The sequence below is a fragment of the Nyctibius grandis genome, chromosome 3 (genome assembly GCF_013368605.1).
Source record: "Nyctibius grandis isolate bNycGra1 chromosome 3, bNycGra1.pri, whole genome shotgun sequence".
Lineage (NCBI taxonomy): Eukaryota > Metazoa > Chordata > Aves > Nyctibiiformes > Nyctibiidae > Nyctibius > Nyctibius grandis.
Genome location: NC_090660.1, coordinates 54548898 through 54571622, shown reverse-complemented (window position 1 = coordinate 54571622; position 22725 = coordinate 54548898). Strand labels below are relative to the sequence as shown.

The 22725-nt window shown below is 41.9% G+C and overlaps 1 protein-coding gene across 3 annotated transcripts in view; it reads right to left on the bottom strand.

Moving 5' to 3' along the window:
• PPP4R1 (protein phosphatase 4 regulatory subunit 1) overlaps nucleotides 1-21583 on the bottom strand; it is a 77826-nt gene extending 56243 nt beyond the window's left edge. The window contains exons 1-3 of one of the 3 annotated variants that reach the window (XM_068395957.1): nucleotides 21451-21583; nucleotides 21092-21136; nucleotides 3929-4064 (exon numbers count right to left, since the gene is read on the bottom strand). In XM_068395957.1, coding sequence (XP_068252058.1) covers nucleotides 3929-4064; nucleotides 21092-21136; nucleotides 21451-21457 — 188 coding nt within the window. In that variant the 5' untranslated portion in view covers nucleotides 21458-21583. Of the gene's footprint in view, nucleotides 1-3928; nucleotides 4065-21091; nucleotides 21137-21450 lie in introns of those variants that run through there. The other 2 variants (XM_068395958.1, XM_068395959.1) reach the window with 2 other exon arrangements.
• Between the last annotated feature and the right edge of the window lie 1142 nt (nucleotides 21584-22725).

Sequence of the window (22725 nt, the reverse complement as noted above, 5' to 3'; positions counted from 1 at the left end):
GCTTCTGCTTTAGTGGGGGTACTTTCTGCATGCAAGTCCTAGTTTTTAAATACACAGTAAAATTACATTCTTGACTCCGCAAAAGGGAGTGGACAACTGCAAAGGCTTATAGTATAGCCTTGATACATCCAAAAATTTGTTATCCTTAATTCCTTGGAAATAAATTGATTTCTCAGCTCCTGAAACAAAGAATATATTCTAAAAATTTCTATACTGCTTTGCAGAATCACAGACATGTAAAATCAAGGTTTATATTGTGACTGTTTGAGTCAGGAATCAGATTACCATATTAAAATAATTTGTTGCCACACACGGTACAGCCTCCTTTCTGATGTCAATTTCTCTTCCACTGGAGTCTAGAAAGCAAGGCGGCTACCTTCTACTGACCATATCAGAAACCTCATGTCTGTGCCATGAAGTCAGAGAAGCAAATCTTTTAGCCAAAAAAAATACAAGTTACCCAGAATGCTTCAGGCCAGATCTTCACCTACACTGTAGACAGCAAAAGTGCTACTGATAAGCTGTATGTGAGTACACACATGTACGCTTAACCCCTCTTTGAGATCCAATATATCCTCAGTTACTGCTGAGTGCTGCTCTATGAGTATTTTGAAGTTAAACTATTTCAAAAGACATCAGGTATTCTCCCAAGGGAAAAGCAAAGTACTTCAGAACACAAAGGCAAGAGGATAGCTTAAAAATATCTACATTGATATGTAGATATAGTCTTGATAGCCAAGACTGATCATACTGATGAATGAGAGTCTGCTCCCAAGATCTGCTTTGGTTTGAAAAGAAAGGGCAACAGCAATTCTCAAAAAGTAGGCTAATCAGAAGGAAGGGTCTGTTGTTCAGGATCTGCCTCACTATTTGAACAGATCTATTGGTGACTGTTGTATACTTCTGAGCATTCTTAATGAGGAATGGAAGCAAGTTACCAGCAATAAAGCTTAGGAAAACCCACAAAGGATTTTTAAAATGAGAAGAGACAAAAGCTATGCTGCATTCTCCACCAGCAATTGGTTTTTAAAGCAAATAGCAAAAGGAAATCCTCATCCATGCATGCACGCACACACACCAGTACTATCAGACACAAAGAGACCTCATGTTTCAGGGTGATGGTCTCAGCTTTCTGCTTGCCATCTACTCTTGCTGCAATATGATATTGCATTATTAAGGCATATGCTAGAGATACTTCTCAAATCTGGTCTGGAGGCTGCCTCTTCATTAATAAAACCATAACCAGAGTCCCACTTGCCTTGGTTTCCAGATACAAGTGGGGTCGTTTATTGTAATATTTGTCAGGTTCCCCTCCATTCTCATAGACTAAGAGACTCATAGACTAACATCTGTAGTGCTGATCAGCAACACTTAGAACAGTGAGGGTGTAGACCATAACATGCCAAAAATTGTCACACAGCAACTCCTTCCGCCATTTGGGAAGCTGTTAAAGGACTGCCTACCTCACCCTTTTTTTCATTTCATCTTGTCAAAAATCATACATATTTAAATGAAGAGGCAATTCCTATTTGCAAGTTCCCAAGTTCCATCTGCTAAAATTTCTTAGGATGCAGACATAGATCCATTTCCATCCCAGAGTAACTGGCTTTGGCCTTCAGACACCAGCTGAGAAATCATGAGTGCTCAAGGAAGTCACTCAAAGGAGACCAGGCTTTTGCAGTAGTTGTTAAAAATCACTTCATTTTCATCATTCAATATAATCACACACTGCAAATACGATACATATGTAGATGACTAACCAGACAGAAAACAATAATAAAAACAAATACAAAGAGAAATAATACATAAAATGAAATTTAAAGATTAACAAAAACAAACAAACCATGCTAAAAGCAAATTCATCCATTTAAAGAAAAAAAAAAAATCTTACTCCAATTTACCCAGGCTCAATGATTATGTTTCAAGGGTTTGGGCATCCATAATTTGAAGCTTCCATAAAAATGCAGGTTCAAGGTCACATAAACAACCAAAACATTATTAACCCAATCATAATATAAAATAATGTTAAACTACACATAAGTAATTGGATGTGATTATACCGTACTAAGACATATATTAAATTCAATTTGTTTATTCTTATCTTTTCCCTATGAAATGCTCCAGTTCATCTGTCTAGCAAAACTCCAATTATTCCTGAGACTAACTAATGCTGAATCATCATAAACTGCCTGCAATAGTTACTCACTATTACTTATAGTGATACAACTGCTACCCACAGTTACATCAGTAATGGCTATCACATGCTATTTCCTATATTTTCTTTTGCTACATAACACAGTAGGCCTACAAAGAGAGCTAGGATTAAACAACATGTTTAGACCAGAAAAAAAAACTCAAATAAGCAAACACAAAAAAAAAAAAAAACAGGGAAAACTTACTCCACCCATCTTTCCCTGCAGAAAAGCACAGGCAAGTACAGGATGCATAAAGCTGGACAGCATCATCAAAAAGATTTCAAGCTTATGCATGCCCCACACCCCATGCAACCCATACTGAGAGACTCAGAGAGACAGTTTTTTCTTAAATGGGAAAGTAAAATATTAGGACCACTATTCTTGTTTAAAATTCAAATCACACAACTTGAGTTTCTGAATTTGTTCTCCTCCCTACTGGTTTTTATTACATAATTGTCACCTATAGCCCTAAAGGCTTCCTTTCCTCCCTCCACATGAAAAGTCAAACACACAAAAACTCTCCCCTGGTTAGGAAATCACTGATTTCATCTCAAATTGTAAAATACCACAAACTTTGGATTTCAGGAAAACAGAAACTTTAAGATCAGGTATTTCAGAACTAACTTATGCATACAGATTTATGCAGGTTATAATAAGAGAAACCATTCTATAATTGTTAGCTTCAGTTCAATCAGAATGAAAAGCTTCCAAATGGGGGATGTTCATACATGTAGCATGGAATTTTAAGTATACTTCACATGACTGAAGTTAAGCACAGGGCTAAATCCTTACAGAACTCAGGCCATGAACAACAAAATAGAGGCTAACTGACAGGGTGGTTGATCATAGACTTATCTTCCACATACTACCGAATTAAGAATTCAACATAAAAGCAAGCATGCTTTATTAAAGATTTACTTGGAGCCCAAACTAACCTATGTTAAAATAAACCACCAGAAAACCTCAATCTTAACATATTTTATACATTTCTGTGATCTTGTAACTGTTTGCAGTTGCAATTAAAATAAACGCTGGTTTTGAATTTCTCCATTCCATTGCAGAGTGTCTGTGTGCAGCGGATGGGGTGAGGGATGTGTGCCTGTCTGAAGTATGCTACAATATTTTTGCTTTTAAATGAAGCAACTAGCTCAGTGGCACTGCAGAAATAAAAAGGGGAAAATGCAGACCACAGTATTAACTGGGCAAGATTAAGACTTTTTTTCAGCAGTTTTTCAATAACCAGAAGCACCTATACTCAAACTATACTATAAACTATGGACGAGGATGATCCTGCAGAACACGTCTTGGGTTCCTCTGGCAATCTACAGTGTTGTTCATTATCCTCTCCTGACCTTTCATGAAGTATTTTCTTAAAGTTACTTTCCACACTGAGCTATTGATAGAGTTTACTATTATCTTTTAGTCCTGTGTCAACAGGAATGTTAGCATACACAAAAAACCTAAACAGATGTGGTCCAATTAATGAAAGTGCAAGAAGTCCTGAACTACAGATGCTTAAAAGGTAAGCAAATGTTTTTCTGTTATCATTAATACTTTGCTCTCCATAAGCAGAAGGAGTATCAGCAAACAGAAGGAGTGGAAACAGAAGAATTTTGTAAAGTTGTTGCATTTTTAAAAATTATTTGTATTTCATGCAAATTAACTTCAGTCAGATTTGAATCAGATGAATAGTCTGAATACCATTAACCAGACAGGACATTTAAAAAGCATACCTGTTGAATATGTTCTCACTTGCGGCGTACTTGTCCAGTCTTCCCAAAGGCGTCAACATTTCATCTTGTGAGACAAAGTCCAGGGCTGAAGGTATAATAATCACATCAGACTCTGAGCTGTAGTCATCCACACCAACTATCAGAGACATCAGAAATATTCCTTATAATCACAGAAGTTTAACACTAAAATGATGTCTGTTGTCGGTTTGAAATGGAGAAGTCTAGGCAAGATCCCACTGACAACATATTTACTAACTGCACTACATCATTCACCCTAGCTTTCCCCAACCCCCATAAAGCCTCTTCTATACAAGAGTGATGGATTACGTATAAATCGGACTAAATGGATTTGGAGTAATTTTCTCTAAATTCCCAAATATGATGTTTCCCTAAACATCCAAGGTTCATGACGTTTTTAGCTGACAAACAGTATTTTTACACCTTATATTTTTACTAAGCAAATTACTTTTAGCTAATTCTAAAGTCAGCTTTTTGAAGACGAGTAGACTAAATCATAGCTGCAATTAGCCCAGAAACAGATTTAATACAACATCATCAAACAGAACAAAAAAGAACTTTCTTTTTAAAAAGAAAAATCTAAATTAAGCATGTTTAAAAGTTCAGATGTGTGTTACTATATCTGACTACCAATTAAAACAGGCACAATTCACCTATTGCATAATTATTAACCAGCACATCAATAGGTAACTTCATATAAACAGACACCTTTATCAACATGGAACCACAATGAAATGGAAAAGGGGTCCATCCCTGCTCTGCAGAGCTGCTTGAAGAACTTGGGTTTGAACTACCACCTTTTCTGGCTTCCATATGGCCTCTAAACAGCTCAAAAACTCAGTCCCATAACACACACCTTAGCCTGCAAATGCAATCACTTATTTGCTAGTATTGCAAATGCATGCACTTATTTGCAAGAACTATCCCAGGTCACCTGCTTTACTCCTGAAATTACAACACTACAGTACACTACAACTATTCTTCAGTCTAGCCAAGTTTCTCTGAAAAGCCTATTGAAAACTGGCAAACAGAGATGGATAGAACACAGACAGATCTAGAAGTCCAATAGTGAATTTTTTTTAAAGTTAACTCTACAGAGGAAAGAAAAAAGATTATTGTCCTCTTACCTTCCATACAATTATACTATGTTACATAAATTGGTTATCAGACATTGTATCATTATCTTCAACATTCAGAATACCCAAGCAGCTACCATTTTCTGAACATCTTCCTTAACATATTCCAAGTGTCAAAAAGTTTAACACCAAACTCTCCATAAAAGTAATATTTTTAGACCTAAACAGAGTTAATAGCATCCCTTTACCAACAAACTAATTCTCCCATTTTCTAGGTAGAGAATCAATGGACATTGTTTAATTGGTCATAAATAAATCCCACCCCTGGAGGATGGTCCAAATTCTGCAGTTGCTGATAGGACATGAAATCCTTGCCATAAATCAAATGAAGAAGAGATGGGAAAAGAGCAAGTGCTTAAGAACAATCTGGGAGACGGGCAAAGAAGAAAGTGTGCTAGGAGCTGCAAGACAAAGTAGATTGAAGAGCAATTTGGGGAGAGGAACTAGTGCTCTTGGATACACCTAAGGTAGAGGATAAACTGCAGGGGGAAGAAGGGAAGGCTCAAAAACAGGTTAGCTGAAGAAAGCTATTGCAGCACAAAGGGAAAGCACTTAGCAACCCCAGGTTTACACAACTGTTTGAACCTGTGTTTGGTTTGGGTTTGTGGGTTTGGGCTGGGGTTTTGTTTGTTTGTTTTGGGTTTTTTTTTGCAAGAATCACTTTTATTTTCACAGGAAAGGTGGGGGACAGTAAAAATGCACTCATAATGCAAGTTAGGATTTTATGCCAGGTTAAGTTAACAAGGAACAGGCTATATCCTTTGACAGGCTCATAGGCCTTTCATTCAACCCACTGATCCAACTAAAACCAGAGGTTTTCCTGTGTTTATAGTTACGCTATGCACCTTTCTCACACAGACTAGTCCTTTTAGAATAGAATATTATTAGGGATCTACAACGATCATCTACTCCAACTGCCAGTGCTGCCCAGAAGTTAAAGCAGGTTGTTAAAGGCATTGTCCAAACGCCTCTTAAACACTGACAGGCTTGGGGCATCCACTACCTCTCTAGGAAGCCTGTTTCAGTGTTTGACCACCCTTTTGGTAAAGAAAGGCTTCCTAATGTCCAGTCTAAACCTCCCCTGGAGCAGCTTTGAACCATTCCCACGCATCCTGGCACTGGGTACCAAGGAGAAGAGATCACCACCTCCTTGTCGACTTCCCCTCCTCAGGAAGCTGTAGAGAGCAATGAGGCTGCCCCTCAGCCTCCTTTTCTCCAAACTAGACAAGCCCAAAGTCCTCAGCCACTCCTCATAGGACATTTTATTGTATGCGAGCTCCTACTGTTGGAGGGCAGACTCAAGACGTACTTTGAAGGAAGAAACACATTCTGCAGCATCCACACACGAAGTAAGTTACACAGCTACTCCTCATTCCAGGAAATTAACTGCACTGATTTTTTTTTTATCATTATAATTGCACCCTTCACTAGGGAGCTAAACCATTGCACTCAGTTTGATTTCTAAACTATAGAACTTAAATTAATGCAGTTAAGTTGTAACATAACCAACTGGGGAGGAAAAAAACATCACTAATATTCAGTGAAATTAATTCTACGACAGGGTCTTATTTTCCTATTTTAAAGTCTGTTGATCATACTATAAATTTAAAAGCATAAATTGAAGAAACTATGTCAAAATGCCAACATAATTATTGTCACCAATATAATTATTTTTATTTAGCTATCGAATGCGTGGATTAAAAAAATAAATAAATAAATGCTGACCATTATATCCACCACCACTAGTTTTACTTCCTCTATTTCTCTCCTCTCAACCTCACACTTTATGTTCCATGTTCCTCTCTTTCTCCTCTACATTTATTTACCCCTAATACTCCTACAGTGAGTGGTCCAACGTAGATGCCATCTTAGACGGTGCAGAACATGGCGACTGCTCACTCTATGTGTCTTATCACTTAAATATGCACCAAAGTTGACTAGATGTCTGATGCCTTTGATTTAGTGAACTGAATGTTGTGATAATTTTTGCCTCGTGAAACCAGTTAAGTCAACAAAACCACCACTCTCTGGGCTTGGCCATCCAGCCAGTTTTTAACCCATCGAAGAGTCCACCCATCCAAGCCCCGGGCAGCCAGTTTGTCTAGGAGGATGCTGTGGGAGACAGTGTCGAATGCCTTACTGAAGTCTAGATAGACTACATCCACAGCCCTGCCCTCATCTACTAAGCAGGTCACTTGGTCATAGAAGGAGACCAGGTTGGTCAAGCAGGACCTGCCTTTCATGAATCCATGTTGGCTGGCCCCGATGCCCCGATTGTCCTGCATGTGCCGTGTAATGGCACTCAGGATGATCTGTTCCATCACCTTGCCTGGCACCGAGGTCAGGCTGACAGGCCTATAGTTCCCTGGATCGTCCTTCCGACCCTTCTTGTAGATGGGCATTACATTTGCTAATTTCCAGTCAGCTGGAACTTCTCCAGTTAACCAGGACTGCCGGTAGATAATAGAGAGTGGTTTGGCAAGCTCCTTTGCCAGTTCCTTCATTACTCTGAGGTGAATCCCATCCGGGCCCATAGCCTTGTGGGTGTCCTACTGGCACAGCAGATCACTAACCGTCTCCTCCTGGATTATGGGGGGTTCACACAGCCCCCCAACCCTAACTTCAGGCTCTGGGGGCTGAGTCTCCTGAGGACAACCAGTCTTGACATTAAAGACTGAGGCAAAGAAGGCATTGAGCACCTCTCCCTTTTCCTCATCCTCTGACACTACACATGAACAGTTTACAGTTCTTTTAACATTCTGTTACAGTTATCTTACATATTCATTTTCACTTTCAACATCAAGACACGAACCCAAATGAAAAGAGGCATCAGCCCAGTAGAATTCCCATTCTACCAAAGCCCCTCAAGTGGACGTTTGTCTTTAACTTGCCCCAAATATCATTCATCAACCACCTAACCACTCCTCATAAAAAGTGCAAAAAGAGCATACTTTGCGTTATTCAATAAACCAAGTTCCTTTGGTATTCCCTACACTTGGAAGGTTATTCCAAAAAAGTTGTCAAAAAGGCTGTTAACTGAATATTGCCTCCTCAGCCCTCTTCCGCATTCCACACAACTTTGAGCACTTGCCCAAGTACCACACGAACTTTTGTAAATTTTACAAATGCAAAAAAACCACCCTTGAACACAAGTGTACAGGTTTTGGCTGGGTTATAATTAAAATTTTTCACAGGAGCTCGCATGGGGCTATTTTGTGCACCCCCAGCCTGCTCGCTGGTGGGGTGGTGTGAGAAGCAGAAAAGGCCTTGACTCTGTGTAAGCCCTGCTCAGCAGTAACAAAAACATCCCTGTGTTATCAACACTAGTTTCAGCACAAATCCAAAACATAGCCCCATACCAGCTACTATGAAGAAACTTAACTCCATCCCAGCCAAAACCAGTACGACAAGTCTTAGCTAGTTCAAATGCAGAATGTCCAGATTCATTCCCACCTCAGAACGTAGAGCAGGCAACAGGGCCACATGTTACTTTCCTCTCCTGCTGCAGAAAAACTATAGGTCACTTTTCTTATTTTCTCCACTTTTTCAGACCAGTACTAGTAAGTCTGGACCGAATGCTCAGAAGGCACTGAAGCTACAAAACACCACTGAAAACTAAAGCAAGTTCAGAGCCTAAGTACCTTTTAATCTGGTCTTACATGTTCACACCAACATGCAAAAGAAGTAGAGCTAAGAAATTAGGAGTTTCTATAAAAACACCCTGTCCTAGCAGTTTAAAGTCACTAGTGGTGATGGGGGGAGGAAAAATAATTGGACAACAGTATGAAAAGCAATCACAGTGCCCCTATTTTCTGTCCACATAAGCACCAAAGCAGAGCAAAATGAATAAATGCATTCATTTATCTAGACTAAGTAGTTTGCAAACTTCTCTTCAAAACTCTACAATACTACCACCAAATACAAGGCAGCATCGCGTAACAAGATAAGCACAGGATTTTGTTTCAGTATCTATCGCTGATCTGTTGTATGACACAAGTCAAGTAACTCCTCCTCTCTGTACCTCCGTTTTCCTGCCCAATTATTTGTTTGACTGTTTTTTTTGCAGAAGTTGTTCAGGCTTGTCTATCTATCTTGCATCTGGTCCATACTGTACCAAGAATATATTAACACCCCCCGCTTTAAGTTCTCTCCCTTAAGCTCTCCTCTGTTTTATGGCAAGGATACAACAATTACTTGCCACAATTATTAACTAACATGGACGATACAGCAATCTTGCTGAGACAGGCTATGTTTAGAGGTGCTTAGTGAACCACTGACAAGCTTGGCTGAGCATACAACAACAAAACAGAAGTCCATTTAAAACTCAGGCCCCTATAAAACCGTAGTCTCTAGGCCAATTTTCAAGTGAACTGATTTTTCTACTACATATCTTCACAGCATCTTTCACAAAGATCTTGATCATGTTGTGTCTTTTATGGACAGGTACACAAGATCATGTTTGAAAAAATAATTACTATTTTTCTTTTATTTAATAATGCATGAACTCTTTGCCATAGACTGTTCAGTAGCAAGGTCTACACGTATTCTTTCTGTTCTTCTCTATCTGCTATGGGCTCCATGGTAGAAACATATCCTCCTCATTTTTGGCATGGAAACTCAGTTAACAAGACAGGTATTCTAAAAATGAATAATTTTCATTTTTCAAAGCTGAGCAACAAACAATTTTAAGGATTCAAGATTCCCAACTAATATTACAATCCCCTCATTTTATCTTCTGCATTCCCAAAGTGTTCTCAAGATCTATTAAGAAGTCTCTATGGCAGCTGCTACAGATGTATCTAGTAAAATGGACTAATTTTTATTCAACTGTAGCACAGGCTACTTGCTGCAGTTTACATCAATTGTTACCATAAGCATGTTCAGGTGAATACAGCACTTATATACAGAAAGGACTTAGTTCTGTTCTGCTGTTCAAGCAAGTAATTTTTCTGTTTAATTGTAAAGCACAAATAGTAGTCCTACAAGTCCAAACATCTGATGTCATAATCACAAAATAACAGTAAGTTTTGTTCTAAGTCACCATCCTCTATGCTATGAAAGAATAAATTCACCTTACATTCAGATTTCTGCAGAACACAAGTAGCGTTCTCAGCCTTTCAATATTGTAAATACATTCCTTTCCATCTCATTTTCTATAATTAGTATTGTTCTGCATATTGATGTTCTGCAAAGAGAAATTCACCTCAGCGTAAGCATGGAAGCTAAACATCTATATTTGTCCATGGTCAGGAAGTCATTACTCTTACCCTTTCATAGTGCACTATACTGCAGCTCCGGTTCCGCAGTGACATCACAGACCAAAGCATCAATCGTGCTATTTCAGCTTCATTTGCCACCACAAATTTACTGCACTGCTTCAGTAACATTAACCAAGAGCTATTGCGATGACGGTTACACAAATATTACAAAATGCGTTTTTAATGCTGAGGTCCACCATCTTGCCTGCCAGATCCAGGTATCACTCACTGGTGATCATAGATACCACTGCCAGAAAATAGGAGCTGATTTTTCCCAGAGACACTTAAATATATCATCTGTTCTCCTGCTGTAGTCCGAGACTGAAAATGCAACTGAGATGCCACAAGTTTACCCTGACATCGCATTTTTCTCTGAAAACATTTGCAAGTTTGAACAGTGTGTGATTTTACTCAGCAAAATTACAAAAACAGGCGAACAAAAGTATAAAAGGGATTGCAAGTAACCACACTTCCCTTTCTCTGTCTCTCTCCCAAATTTCCCCTTCAAACATGGAGCACTATCCACCTTGAGCCTCTTACGAACACAGTGAAGTCACCACACTTGAATGCATAGACTTTGTTGTCTGCACTCCAGGTTTGGTGGGATTGGGTTTGGGGGTGAAGGAGAAGGAGAGAGAGGTAGGAGCAAGGAAGAAGATAAGAAGGGGGAAATGCAAAGCAGCTCTGATGCAAAGCTGCTGTGCTAACACCAAGGCTTACCGCGTTAGTCCCTACGTAGCACCTTCACCGCAGAGCTTGCTAACAGCTCGAAGCACAGACAGAGCAAACTCTTTAAAATAAAGCTTTGGTACAGGCTTGGGAGGGGCACATTTAGCAGATGAAAGATGCAGGAATCAAGATCAGCAGCTATTTACATACAGAATTTATGCAAGTATGGCACAGCAAATTTAAAAGACCCACCAGACTAAACATAATAGACTAAAAGAACATTTTCATTTAGCAAAGGCCTTCAAAAAAAAAGATAATAGTTATCAAGCATACCAAAGGAGTTGCACTTCTCATCAAGCACCAGAGGAAACAAAGGGTGATACAAACTTCTTTAAGCAACAAGGACAGGTGCAGCTACAGACACGTTTGGCTCTTCAAGGCATATACAAGCAGCACTAAAAATCCTGATTTGCTCTGAAACAAGGGAATAGTTCCATCTCATGTTGCTCACATAGTCATTTATTTGCACAACAGTGGAATGTACCTTCTACCGGTTAAGGGTTTGATCTACAACAAAAGCTGGTCCAGAGGAAATTGAAACAAAGAGAAGGACATCCAAGCTACCGGTTAAAACAATCAACAGTTTATATTTTGTCTGCCGATTTCCTGTTGGGAGCATGTCACACCCACCACCATGGTACTCAAGTCCCCCTGCTATTTACGTCCCTATCTTTTACCCCTTCCAAACAACTGCATACAATTAAGAATCGTGGGATGAGGCTGGAGTGAAGCAAAGTCAGCTAGCACGAGCAGGAAGTTCCTCTAAGGTACTTCTTTCTCCTCGACAAGTTCCTTACAGTCAAAGAAAAGTATCCGCCCTCTCTCTGCAGAGCACTGCTGCTTGTGCGGTTTTTGACTGCCTCCATGGCTGCCTGAGAATTTTGTAGCACTGCAAAGAGAATTCCACTGCCATCTTCAACCAAGATGTTCTCCCTGGCCCTACTATTACAGGACACACGCATTCACTGCTCTTGGGGCCATGCTCAAGTTCTGCCCCTAACTGGGTATCTGGTAAACACAAAAACTTCAAGTTCAAACTACATATACTTTAACCTTGGACTAATATCTTTATTGGTTTAATTTAATATCTTTATTGATGATCTGTACAAGGGGATTGAGTGCACCCTCAGTAAGTTCACAGACGACACCAAGCTGGGTGGGAGTGCTGATCTGCTTGAGGGTAGGAAGGCTCTGCAGAGAGATCTGGACAGGCTGGATCAATGGGCCGAAGCCAACTATATGAAGTTCAATAAGGCCAAGTGTCGGGTCCTGCACTTTGGTCACAACAACCCCATGCAACGCTACAAGCTTGGGGCAGAGTGGCTGGAAAGCTGCCTGGCAGAAAAAGACCTGGGGGTGCTGGTGGACAGCCGGCTGAATGTGAGCCAGCCGTATGCCCAGGTGGCCAAGAAGGCCAACAGCATCCTGGCTTGTATCAGAAATAGTGTGGCCAGCAGGACTAGGGAAGTGATTGTTCCCCTGTACTCAGCACTGGTGAGGCTGCACCTCAAATACGGTGTTCAGTTCTGGGCCCCTCACTACAAGAAGGACATTGAACTGCTGGAGCATGTCCAAAGAAGGGCAACAAAGCTGGTGAAGACTCTGGAACACAAGTCTTATGAGAAGCACCTGAGGGAACTGGGGTTGTTTAGTTTGCAGAAGAGGAGGCTGAGGGGAAGACCTTATCACCCTCTACAACTACCTGATAGGAGGCTGTGGTGAGGTGGGGGTCAGTCTCTTCTCCCAGGTAACCAGCCATAGGAACGAGAGGAAACGGCCTAAAGTTACACCAGGGAAGGTTCAGGGCTGGATCTTAGGAAGAATTTTGTCACTGAAAAGAGTCATTAGGCATTGGAAACAGGCTGCCCAGGGGAGGTGGTGAAGGTCATCATCCCTGGAGGTGTTCAAAAAAACATCTAGATGTAGCACTTCAGGACATGGTTTAGTGGGCATGGTGGCATTGGGTCGATGGTTGGACTTGATGATCTTTTAGGTCTTTTCCAAACTTAACAATTCTATGATCCTATGATTCTAACTGGAAGGGAGAGCATTATGAAGCAAGCAGTTGAAGCTCAAATGCTCCAAAGAAAGGCTTGTGCTAACTTTGCAATGCTGATGTGACACCAGGACTTAAAACACATCAGCTACTAACCCAACTGCTCCACTTGAATCATGTGTTGCTCCACTGTGCAGTTACTTCAACTGGTTCAGTCACAGTAACTGAAATACACTTACTTAGGCTAAACGCTGCAGTGAAGGCAAGTTCTATGACCAGTATGTCCATAATCTATAAAACATGGCTTTGCAACATAAATCACTTTGAACTTCCTAACTGTACTTCTCCTCTCCACTTAAACCCCAGACAATGCTCTTGAGACATTGTTTGACAGCATTCAAAACTCTTGGTGGGATAAGCCTTCGTGTTTCCTGAGCGTTGAGAGAGCGGAAATTCTTCTGCAACTCTTCACGCGTTTCTTCCTTCTGCAACTCTCCACACTTTTTCTGTCTGTGCTCAACGTAAAGTATAAAAGTGGTCTATGGAAGAAGATTGAGCAGTACAGAATGCAGCGGACTCACTCTTAGAAAAAGCAAGAACAGTCATAGGTGTTAATTTCAATGTTATTTAAAATAGAGTTTCCTCTAACAAAACATATGTACAAGTAAATTTGCACAAGCAAGCATCCCTACAGACTAATCAAGCTATTCCTCCTGCCGACTAGAGAGGAAGGAAAAGGTGGTCTCTCTTCCATTCAAATATTTGGGAACTGTCCAGGCACTATGGCAACAAGACAAAAAAAATACCTAAGCAGACTTGTTTATCAGAGAAAAATGCTCTGACAGTCTATATTAGCGCTCATACAGAATGTCACTTTTACACATTAATATATTTAGCTTTTACAGAAACTGTATCTCAGAATAATGCATTTGTATTGTACTATTTGCCTTCATTTTTCTTTAAATTAAAAATAGTAAAAAAAAAAACCACCAAACCAGTACTCTCAAATCTCAGTGCAGTTGTTGCTGCTGTTGTGGAATAAAACACCCTTCACAAATGTATTTTGACACTTCATTCAACCTATACATCGGACGGGATTTTAAACACCCTATCGCCAGAAAGACCACAGAGTCCCACTCCAACCAAGAAAAAGTCACATTAAATTTTTCTTATGCTATACCTTCTAAAGCAGACAAAGAAGCCCTGATGCTCTGGGTTCCTTTAGGGGCAGCTGTCCTGCCTCACTCTTCCAAGGACAGAAATTGTTACTCCAGCTCTCAAAGCAGAAGCTATCCTTTCATCCAGTTCTGCTACCGTTACAAGTCATATCCCTTGCAGCTACTACTCTTACAATGAAACTTTCTGCCCACACAGAGGGAAAGTCTCAGCAGCAAAAGACACACACAGGAAAGAGGCATTTTAATCTTCAACAACGCTGCGGTCTGCCACCTCCACAATAGGTCAGCAGTCAGAAGCAACTGCATGAACACCAAGGTTTCACTCTGGGTTAATATTTGAAAATTTCCATCTCTTTCCTGACTCATTCATGCCTTCCTCTTTTTGTCTTTTTCCTCCAAGTGGGAGAGAAAGGGAGAAAGAGTGTACCTGAAACCCTAGGAGATAAATCAGGAGACAAAACCAAATTTAAAATAAAATAAAATAAAATAAAATAAAATAAAATAAAATAAAATAAATAAAATAAAATAAAATAAAATAAAATAAAATAAAATAATAAAAATATACAGGAGCTGGCACTTTAATTGAGGATTCCTGACAGAGACAGGAACACAAAAGGTGGCTAGTGAAAAGCTCATTTCCACATCAGAAGTGATGCTACTGGCCTTGGGAAGCTGAAAGCCTAGAAAATTACCTCTTCTTCAATCCTCTGCTAGGTAAAATGCAGAAAACATGTGCAGCTGCATGAGGAAGGTTTATTAGCCTATATCAAATTAAGCACAACCCTTTCCTCACATCATCTCCTTCTCTCTAGGATCCTAAGAGGTTGCTCAAGAAAAAGACACTGAGCATTACCCACCTGAGACCACTAAAATCAGAATTCCATGGGGACACAGCCATCCACCTGGGTCTCCCAGTTCCTATGGGGTTCAATCACCACATTAAAAGACAAAGAAATTAACTGAAGAGTCAGGAGAATTAAAACCTGATCTCCAGCGGAAACAACAGACTTACAAGCATGATTTATTAGCATTAAAAAACAGTTATTAGATTCCCAATGGAACAGAATCTCAATCACACCAGAGAACTGAAACAGAAACTCTGTCATTAATTTCTGTTATTATTTTTTGCAACAGACATTAAAGACTGCAGACTATTGAAATGCCAACCCACCAACTCAAACTCTCTCAGCCCTCCTTCACCAGAGCTAAAACTCTGATGGGAGCAAAAGGTCAGTACTGCAACATGGCATTTGAACATTATGTTGGAAATTTAGCTACACTCAAAGCTGGAGTCAAGTCTAAGAAGTGACCCGACTTGCAGTCTATACATAACAATTAACAGTGTAACAAAATTTGCTAATTCTTGTTCTGTGGTAAAGGAAGAAAGGAGCTACAACACAAAAGCTTCTGACAGTACTATGTACAGCTGCAGGAAAGGTAAGGTGAATTTTAACATACTGAATGCATGTTATCCCAGCATAATTCACTGCAAGGGAATAAGACCTACAACACAGCATCAAGCTGTAATTGTGATTTGACACCACAGGGAAATATAGATCAATTTTATTTAACAAAAAAAAAACACACAACAAAACAAAACCAAAAACAAACAAAAAAAAAACCACACAAGCAACTCAAAACTAAAACGAACCTTTTTGATTTTAAGTATTATGAAAAAGGAAAAAAATTAAATTAGCTTCTATTTGCAAAGAGACTTGTGTGCTACCCTAAGTCTAATAGAATAATTTAATTAAAAGCAGTCAACCAATATAAGCTCACTGCTAACGTCAGATGATTTGCTGATCACCTGAACAAGAACATATCAAAGATAAACCAGCTTTTGACACCTGCAGATGCACAGAGAGTATTTTCTCCAGCTCAGCTAAAGAACTGATTCACTCACAGTGGAGAAGCCTGATGGGAGGAGAGGCTAGAAAGACCTGTCCTCCCTTTCCAACCAATGAAAAAGGAATCAATACTAAAACCAGAGGTATATTAGATTATACCTACTGTATTTTTTTTAATCTTTAGAACTGTTTAATCCACTAGTAAAATCCAACCAGTAACACTAGATTCGCTAGTAGTAAAAACCATCTTATTGTTAAATTTTAAATCTATCTTACTGTTAAACTCTTATGCTATGGAAGACAAGTTTACACACAGGTGTGTGTATGTATATGTATCTATTAAACTCATTTAACAGTTCTAAACTAGAACTCTCTAAACTCTGCTTATATATCAGAACACCATTTTCTGCATTTTAGTTCAAACATCTGAACACTAAGTGTACAGAAAAAGGTAACTATCACTCACCATTTTTCAACATGATAAAACACAAAGCTTCAGAACCTGAATGTTAATCTACATAACCACCAAAGCATGCAGACAGTACTTGCAACTAGCAAAAGTCATATGTAAATGCAGCTGCCAGTTATCAATAATAAAGATTTTTTCAAAAACCTCAAATGCAAAACAGTATTAAAACCAGTTACTAGATCAAAATTTCTTTTCTCCCCTGATTTAAGTCACAACTAAAATCCTGAGTTAAATAAAGCTATCCTCTTTCACAATCTGAATTCTATTTACAGATGGCTCTATTTTTCAGAATACACATCCTGCACGTATCAATGGACAGACTGAAAGAAGTCAGCATCACGGTACATTTGGTTGCACCTATCTCTACTGATCAGTTCCATCTTCAGAAACAGCCAGGGGGGAAGGGGGTGTGGAACACAAACTATCTAGGAAAGAGTCATAAAGAACATTTTATTTATCATCGGAAATATATAATTCTACAACCCCCCATGTTTGCTTTTCAAACATTTTTGTTGCTTATCTTCTTTTCTGTTCTACACTTACCTTATATTATTACATTATTCTATTTTGATTTTGTATGCACAAAAACAAGGATCTGAACAAAAGCCAATTTTCCCTGACTTCTTTTCATATACTGTGCAAGACTTCAGACAAAACATCAAGGAAGCCAATAGTCCAAGTAGAGTTACGGGTAACTGTCCAGCTGACACTGAACCGCTACCTTAATTTTGCCACCTTATAGCGGCCAGATGGAATGGGGGGTGGGTCTTCTGCAGGCTTCACTTTGAATTTCACCCTATTGTCTTTAGGGTGGGGTTTTTTTTGCCTTAATGGTTATCACGCAAAGATTCTTGTTAGGTTCACCTCACACAGATGAAATGCAATGATATATTACTTACTTGGGGGGTTAGAGTCAATAACAAAGTTGCCTTTCACAATAAGAACTGACGTTTAGGAACTGAATTTCTTTTATAACTTTCTGTATGGTCAGCCAGGATACATTCACTGAAATTTTTTTTATTTATTTATTTTTACTTCAAACTACCAAACAAGGAAAAGCCACAGGCTGAATATGGGAGAACCAGAATTTCTTTAATTATCATCATAGTCTCTGACATCAGGGACTACCTCTACAGAAGCAAAATATTAGCTAAAATTAAAGTACTGAAATACCATGTGCCAAGCTATGTCAACTCTCAAAGCAAGCATCTGTATAATGTACCATTAGGTGTAAAGTATGCATTCACCTCGAAAAAAAAATAAAAATCAGAGCTTTCCAGTGGTTACCAAGCAACCAAGAGCAGAAAATAATATGAAGCTTTCAAAATAGAAATGCAAACCAAGGCTGAAATTAATTATTTAAAAGTCAATCCAGCTGGTTTATCAACCACTCTCTAAAAGCTTTTCTTATAAAAGCTCCTGTTTCATCTCTGACCTCTTAAACAAATAAACAAAAGGCAATTTTTAAGTAGATGCCTTTCACAGCATATATTCTGAAGGTCTCCCACTACTCCAAAAGCAGATTTACCACTCTCTGTTGAAATTGAGGAATGTTTCATTTAACCTAAATATTTATCAAGTTATCTTTGGAAAAAGGTCAACTTTCTTTTACAAGCACCTATTAAAACAGTACTCCAAAGATACAATAATTTACTGTTTTATATTTCAGGTTAATTAGCATACAATGAATTGGCACAATAAATGACGGGAGGTATAAATTGTACAGTTGTACAAGTTGTTGATTAAACTCCAGCTTCCCAGTAAAATACTTAATTCCAGAGACCTTAAAGATAATGTTCATAAAACAGCTGTTCTTAACTCTACACATCTAAAAAAGATATACAGATGCTTAGTTCATTGCTTCTAGCAGCAACTGTGCATTGTTCGCTCGACTCCAAGACTTTCTCCTACTGCTTCAGAACATGACCAATAAAAGGTATCTATTAGTTACCTTAACGAGTCTTTCATTTACGTTTCTACTTGTATTGTATTATAAAATGGTGAATCGCATCGTAAATTATCATTATTTAAAAAAAAAACAATTGTGATTCAGAATCAAGCCTAGACTCACTGACAAGCTACAAAGGAACACCTAATCTAGTAAAATGTCCTAAACCATATGACTAATCAGAGACCGAGCTTCAGCTGTCCAATCCAGTCCTGCACACATGCATCTAGTCTTAATCACTCCTGGTTTCTCCAGTCTGCCTCATAGATGTCTTGCTATTGCTTGATACCAGATCTTTGGGCTTTTAATTGATTTATTGAAAACTACATAGTTCACTTTTCAAAATAGCCAAACAATTGATCCCACCTCAGTCTTTTCTTATAATTCACATTATTTTATATTTACCTATTTTCTCCTAAATTACACCACCAGGACTACAGGTATGCCTGCATGTCTTTTTCCTTGTTTGTCCTTAACTATAGCTCAGCACATTTAAGAGCAAGACTGCAGCTGGCAGAATCACACATGCATAAAAGCTGCCAGCGCTTCCAGTTTTCTCACAATTGTATTCTACTACTTCAGGAGTACACCTCTAAGCCCATGTCTAACTCTACTGCTCGAAAGAGCTGTAAATACTTGAAATATTTACAATATAGAGGTACTGTAGGGTGGGGTTCAGGCTTGACACAGCCAGGCAAAAATTGCAGCTTTTTGCCTTTTTTTGACATTGTCTGTTTCTTATGTGCAACCATGAAACGTAATCCCAAATGCATCAATTGGGAACACTTTCATAAATGGTGTAAGACCTGTTGTACATGGGCACAAAACATGATTATTTCAAAGAAATACCACTGCACAAGAACCAGTGCTTTTGACTAGACCTGTACGGTCTCCCTGGTCTGTATTATTTTTCTTTAGCTCAAACCTGCCTCACAAGAACAAAAGCACATAAAATTTAGAACCATAAGACATCGTGTGACTGAACTATGTCCAGACAGCACACGTTGATTCACAGATTCCTGTTTTTTTCTCTTGAAATACTATGCATAAGTATTGAGCTATTCACTTTTATCTATTTCCATCAGAACCTCAGTCATTTTTAATGAGGTTTCAAATTCTTTTGACTCCTATGGCTCCTGCCTTCAGGATGCTCTCATCTGGATTGAGTCATATCACCACGCATACATTATGCTTTTAAAGACAAGACTATAACATTCAAACTATCACCAGAAACCCACGGGTTCAGAATCATCTCTCCAATGACTACACTCGTATCTTCAGCTCCTGTCAAGAAAAATCATAATCTGAACAGAAATTTAAGACCACATTCTTTCTTTTTTAAAAAAAAAGCATGTCACTTCTGAGAAAGTCCTCTTGTAATCACACAAAGTTTTCAATCAGCTATGCTATCAATCTGAATTTCAAGCAAGTAGTGTTGGGGAAAAAAAAAGCCTTAGAGAAAGGCTCCCTGTTTGTGCAAGGCAACGCACAATAAAAACCTTTTAAATGTCAGACCACGAAACTGAAAAAGATGTAAAACGTTTGCAGTTAAATTATGAAGTCAAAGTAACACTCCTCTAAAAATGTAAGGCATAAAATGCAAGCTTTTTCTCCTGCAATCTAGTCCTGGTGAGGGGATCGCTGTGCAGACTGCACGTCAGACAAAATACCCTCAGACGGTGACAAGGGTCCGCACGCCCACAGCAGACAGCGAGGCAGACGCCTGCCTTACCAGCCGCCTCCATTTTCACTTTCTGCCTGAAATTTATCCTCCTCCGCTTCCAAGAAGCTCCCTCGGTACTGACATTACCAACAGACGCCTTCTCACCTGAGTAACATTTTACAGTCTGCCCAGCCAGGCTTCATACCCCTGAGTTAGTAATTTTGCACCAGAGCCACATTCTGCAATTTGTGCACCCTGAACATTAACTCTTTTCCACACATCTCTCCAGCGAGGTCAGGAAGAGGGGGCCTTAGGTAAGGAGGGGGGGGGGGGGGGGGGGGGGGGGGGGGGGGGGGGGGGGGGGGGGGGGGGGGGGGGGGGGGGGGGGGGGGGGGGGGGGGGGGGGGGGGGGGGGGGGGGGGGGGGGGGGGGGGGGGGGCGGGGAACAACACAACAAAATATATGTAAAGATATATAGATATAAAAGGAATGAGCAACCCACACGCTGCAGCCTCCGACCCGGCAGGTTCCTCCGCCCCGGAGGTGTCCCCCCGTGCTCAGGCCATGAGGGGACGGCTCCCCACGGCGGCCCGCACGCTGCCACCTCCCGGCGGGCGGGCTCCCGCCCGCCCTCGCCGGCCGTTAATGGAACCCCTGCACACACGCACCCCCCCGGCCCCGACCCGCCGGCCAACGCACCCCGCTGCGCGCCGCCGCTCCCCCGCGGGGAAGCCCGGCGGGGCCCGGCCTGCCCCACGCGCGCCCGGGTGCGTGTCATGTACGGAGGGAAGCGCGGAGCATGGCCTCCTCCTCCTCTTCATCCTCCCCCCCGCCTCCCACAATGCACCGTGGGCGCTCCCCTCTGAAGCCACTTCCTCGCCCGAAAGCCGCCCCACGCCGCCACCCTCCAGCCCCACTCACATCCGTCGATCTCCTCCTGCAGGTCCTCCTGGAGCAGCGACAGATCTGCGGGAGACACACCATGTGCCAACGCGCCCCGGCCCGCCGCCTCCTCCACCGCCCCCCCGCCAACCCCCGCCACGCGTGACCCAGCCCCCCCGTGGGGCCGCCCCCCGCCGCCGCTAGCGGGCTCCACAGGCTGCGCCCCCTCTACCCGCCCGACCCGACCCCACCCCACCGCAGCCCCCGCGCTCCGAGCCGGACAGCGTCACGAAGCGCTTCCGAAGCCGGGGAGGGGGAGAGGAGAGGGGAAAGAGGAGGGCTGGCGCCTCACCGGGGAGGCGGCGTGTGCGGAAAGGGGGAGGGGGGGCGCTACCTACCCGCCATCTTGCTGCAGCCCCCGCGGGGCGCCGGGCTACATTTAACCCGCGGTCGAGCGACGAAGGGGGCGGCGGGAAGGGGCGAGCTCCGCGCTGTCCAGGCCCCGGGCCCGGCGGCGTCTCCTCGCGTCCCCGGGAGAGTCGCGCAGGGAAGGAGGAGGGAGGGAGCGGGCGGGCGGAGGAAGGCGGGAGGAGGGGTCTGAGCCGGACACGCTGCCCCCGCCTCCGCCTCCGCCCCCGCCCGGCGGAGCCGCGCTCGCTCGCTCACACAGGCGGCCGCGCCTCCCCGCCCCTCGCTCTGACTCACACCGGAGCCGCCCAGCCCTGCCCGGGAGCGAGGAGGTCGGGGACCGTCAGGGCACGGCCGGATGCCCCGACCCTCTCACCTGGCTTCGCCGCTTCTTTCCCCCCCGCGCCGCTATCTCGGAGCTTGGGCCCCGCCCGCCGCCGCCCGCCGAGGGGTGGGGAGGGCAGCGGGGCTGCTGCCCTCCCGGCCCTTCCCGGAAAGGGCCTGTTTTGGGTGTTGTGGGGTCACCTGGAGAGAAGGGCCCCCGCAGGGTGGCCGCGCCACGGAGTCGTCCTCAGCCTGGGCTGCACGGGGGTCGCTTCCAGAGGAAAGGGGTCTCGGCGAGGCATCGGGGCGGCAGAAGTGCTGGCCTCGGGCGTTGTGGAGAGAAGGGTGCCCTGAGGGGTGGCCGTGCCACCGCCGCCACGGGCACCCTCCCCGTGTGAAGTGCCGAGTTTCACCAGCTGGGAACCCGTGGCTTAGAAACACGGGATGTTCTCTGCCTCACTGCTGTGCGTTCCAACTTTTGTTTTAAAAATAAGCAATCTAGGTGTGCGTATACGCAAAGGTATCCGTTTTCTGCTTTTGTTGGCTGTGCTTTATGGTCAGTGCTGATGGTTGTTGTCATTTTAACTGTTTTGGTAGATTTTCCACTATAAATTGGAAGATGAGAAGTGTTGGATGTAACAAATGCTCCAATTAGTTGACACCCAGAGCACTTAATAAAGGAACGGACCATTACTGGTACTGGTGCTATCTGGGAGTCTTATCTGAGTGTTCCACGGTCTCATTTTCATCTCTGTAATAATTGATGAAGTTGTTAATACACAGAAAACCAAAATAAGTTATTTTTGCTCAGTTTTTCAAAAAAGGAAGCAATTTCAGTAGCTCTGTATTTAACAATAACAGCATGTCTTGTAAGCTGCTATTTAACATGATACAGTTGTTTTTATTTTGTTCGGACAAGGATTAAATCTCTATAGTCATTC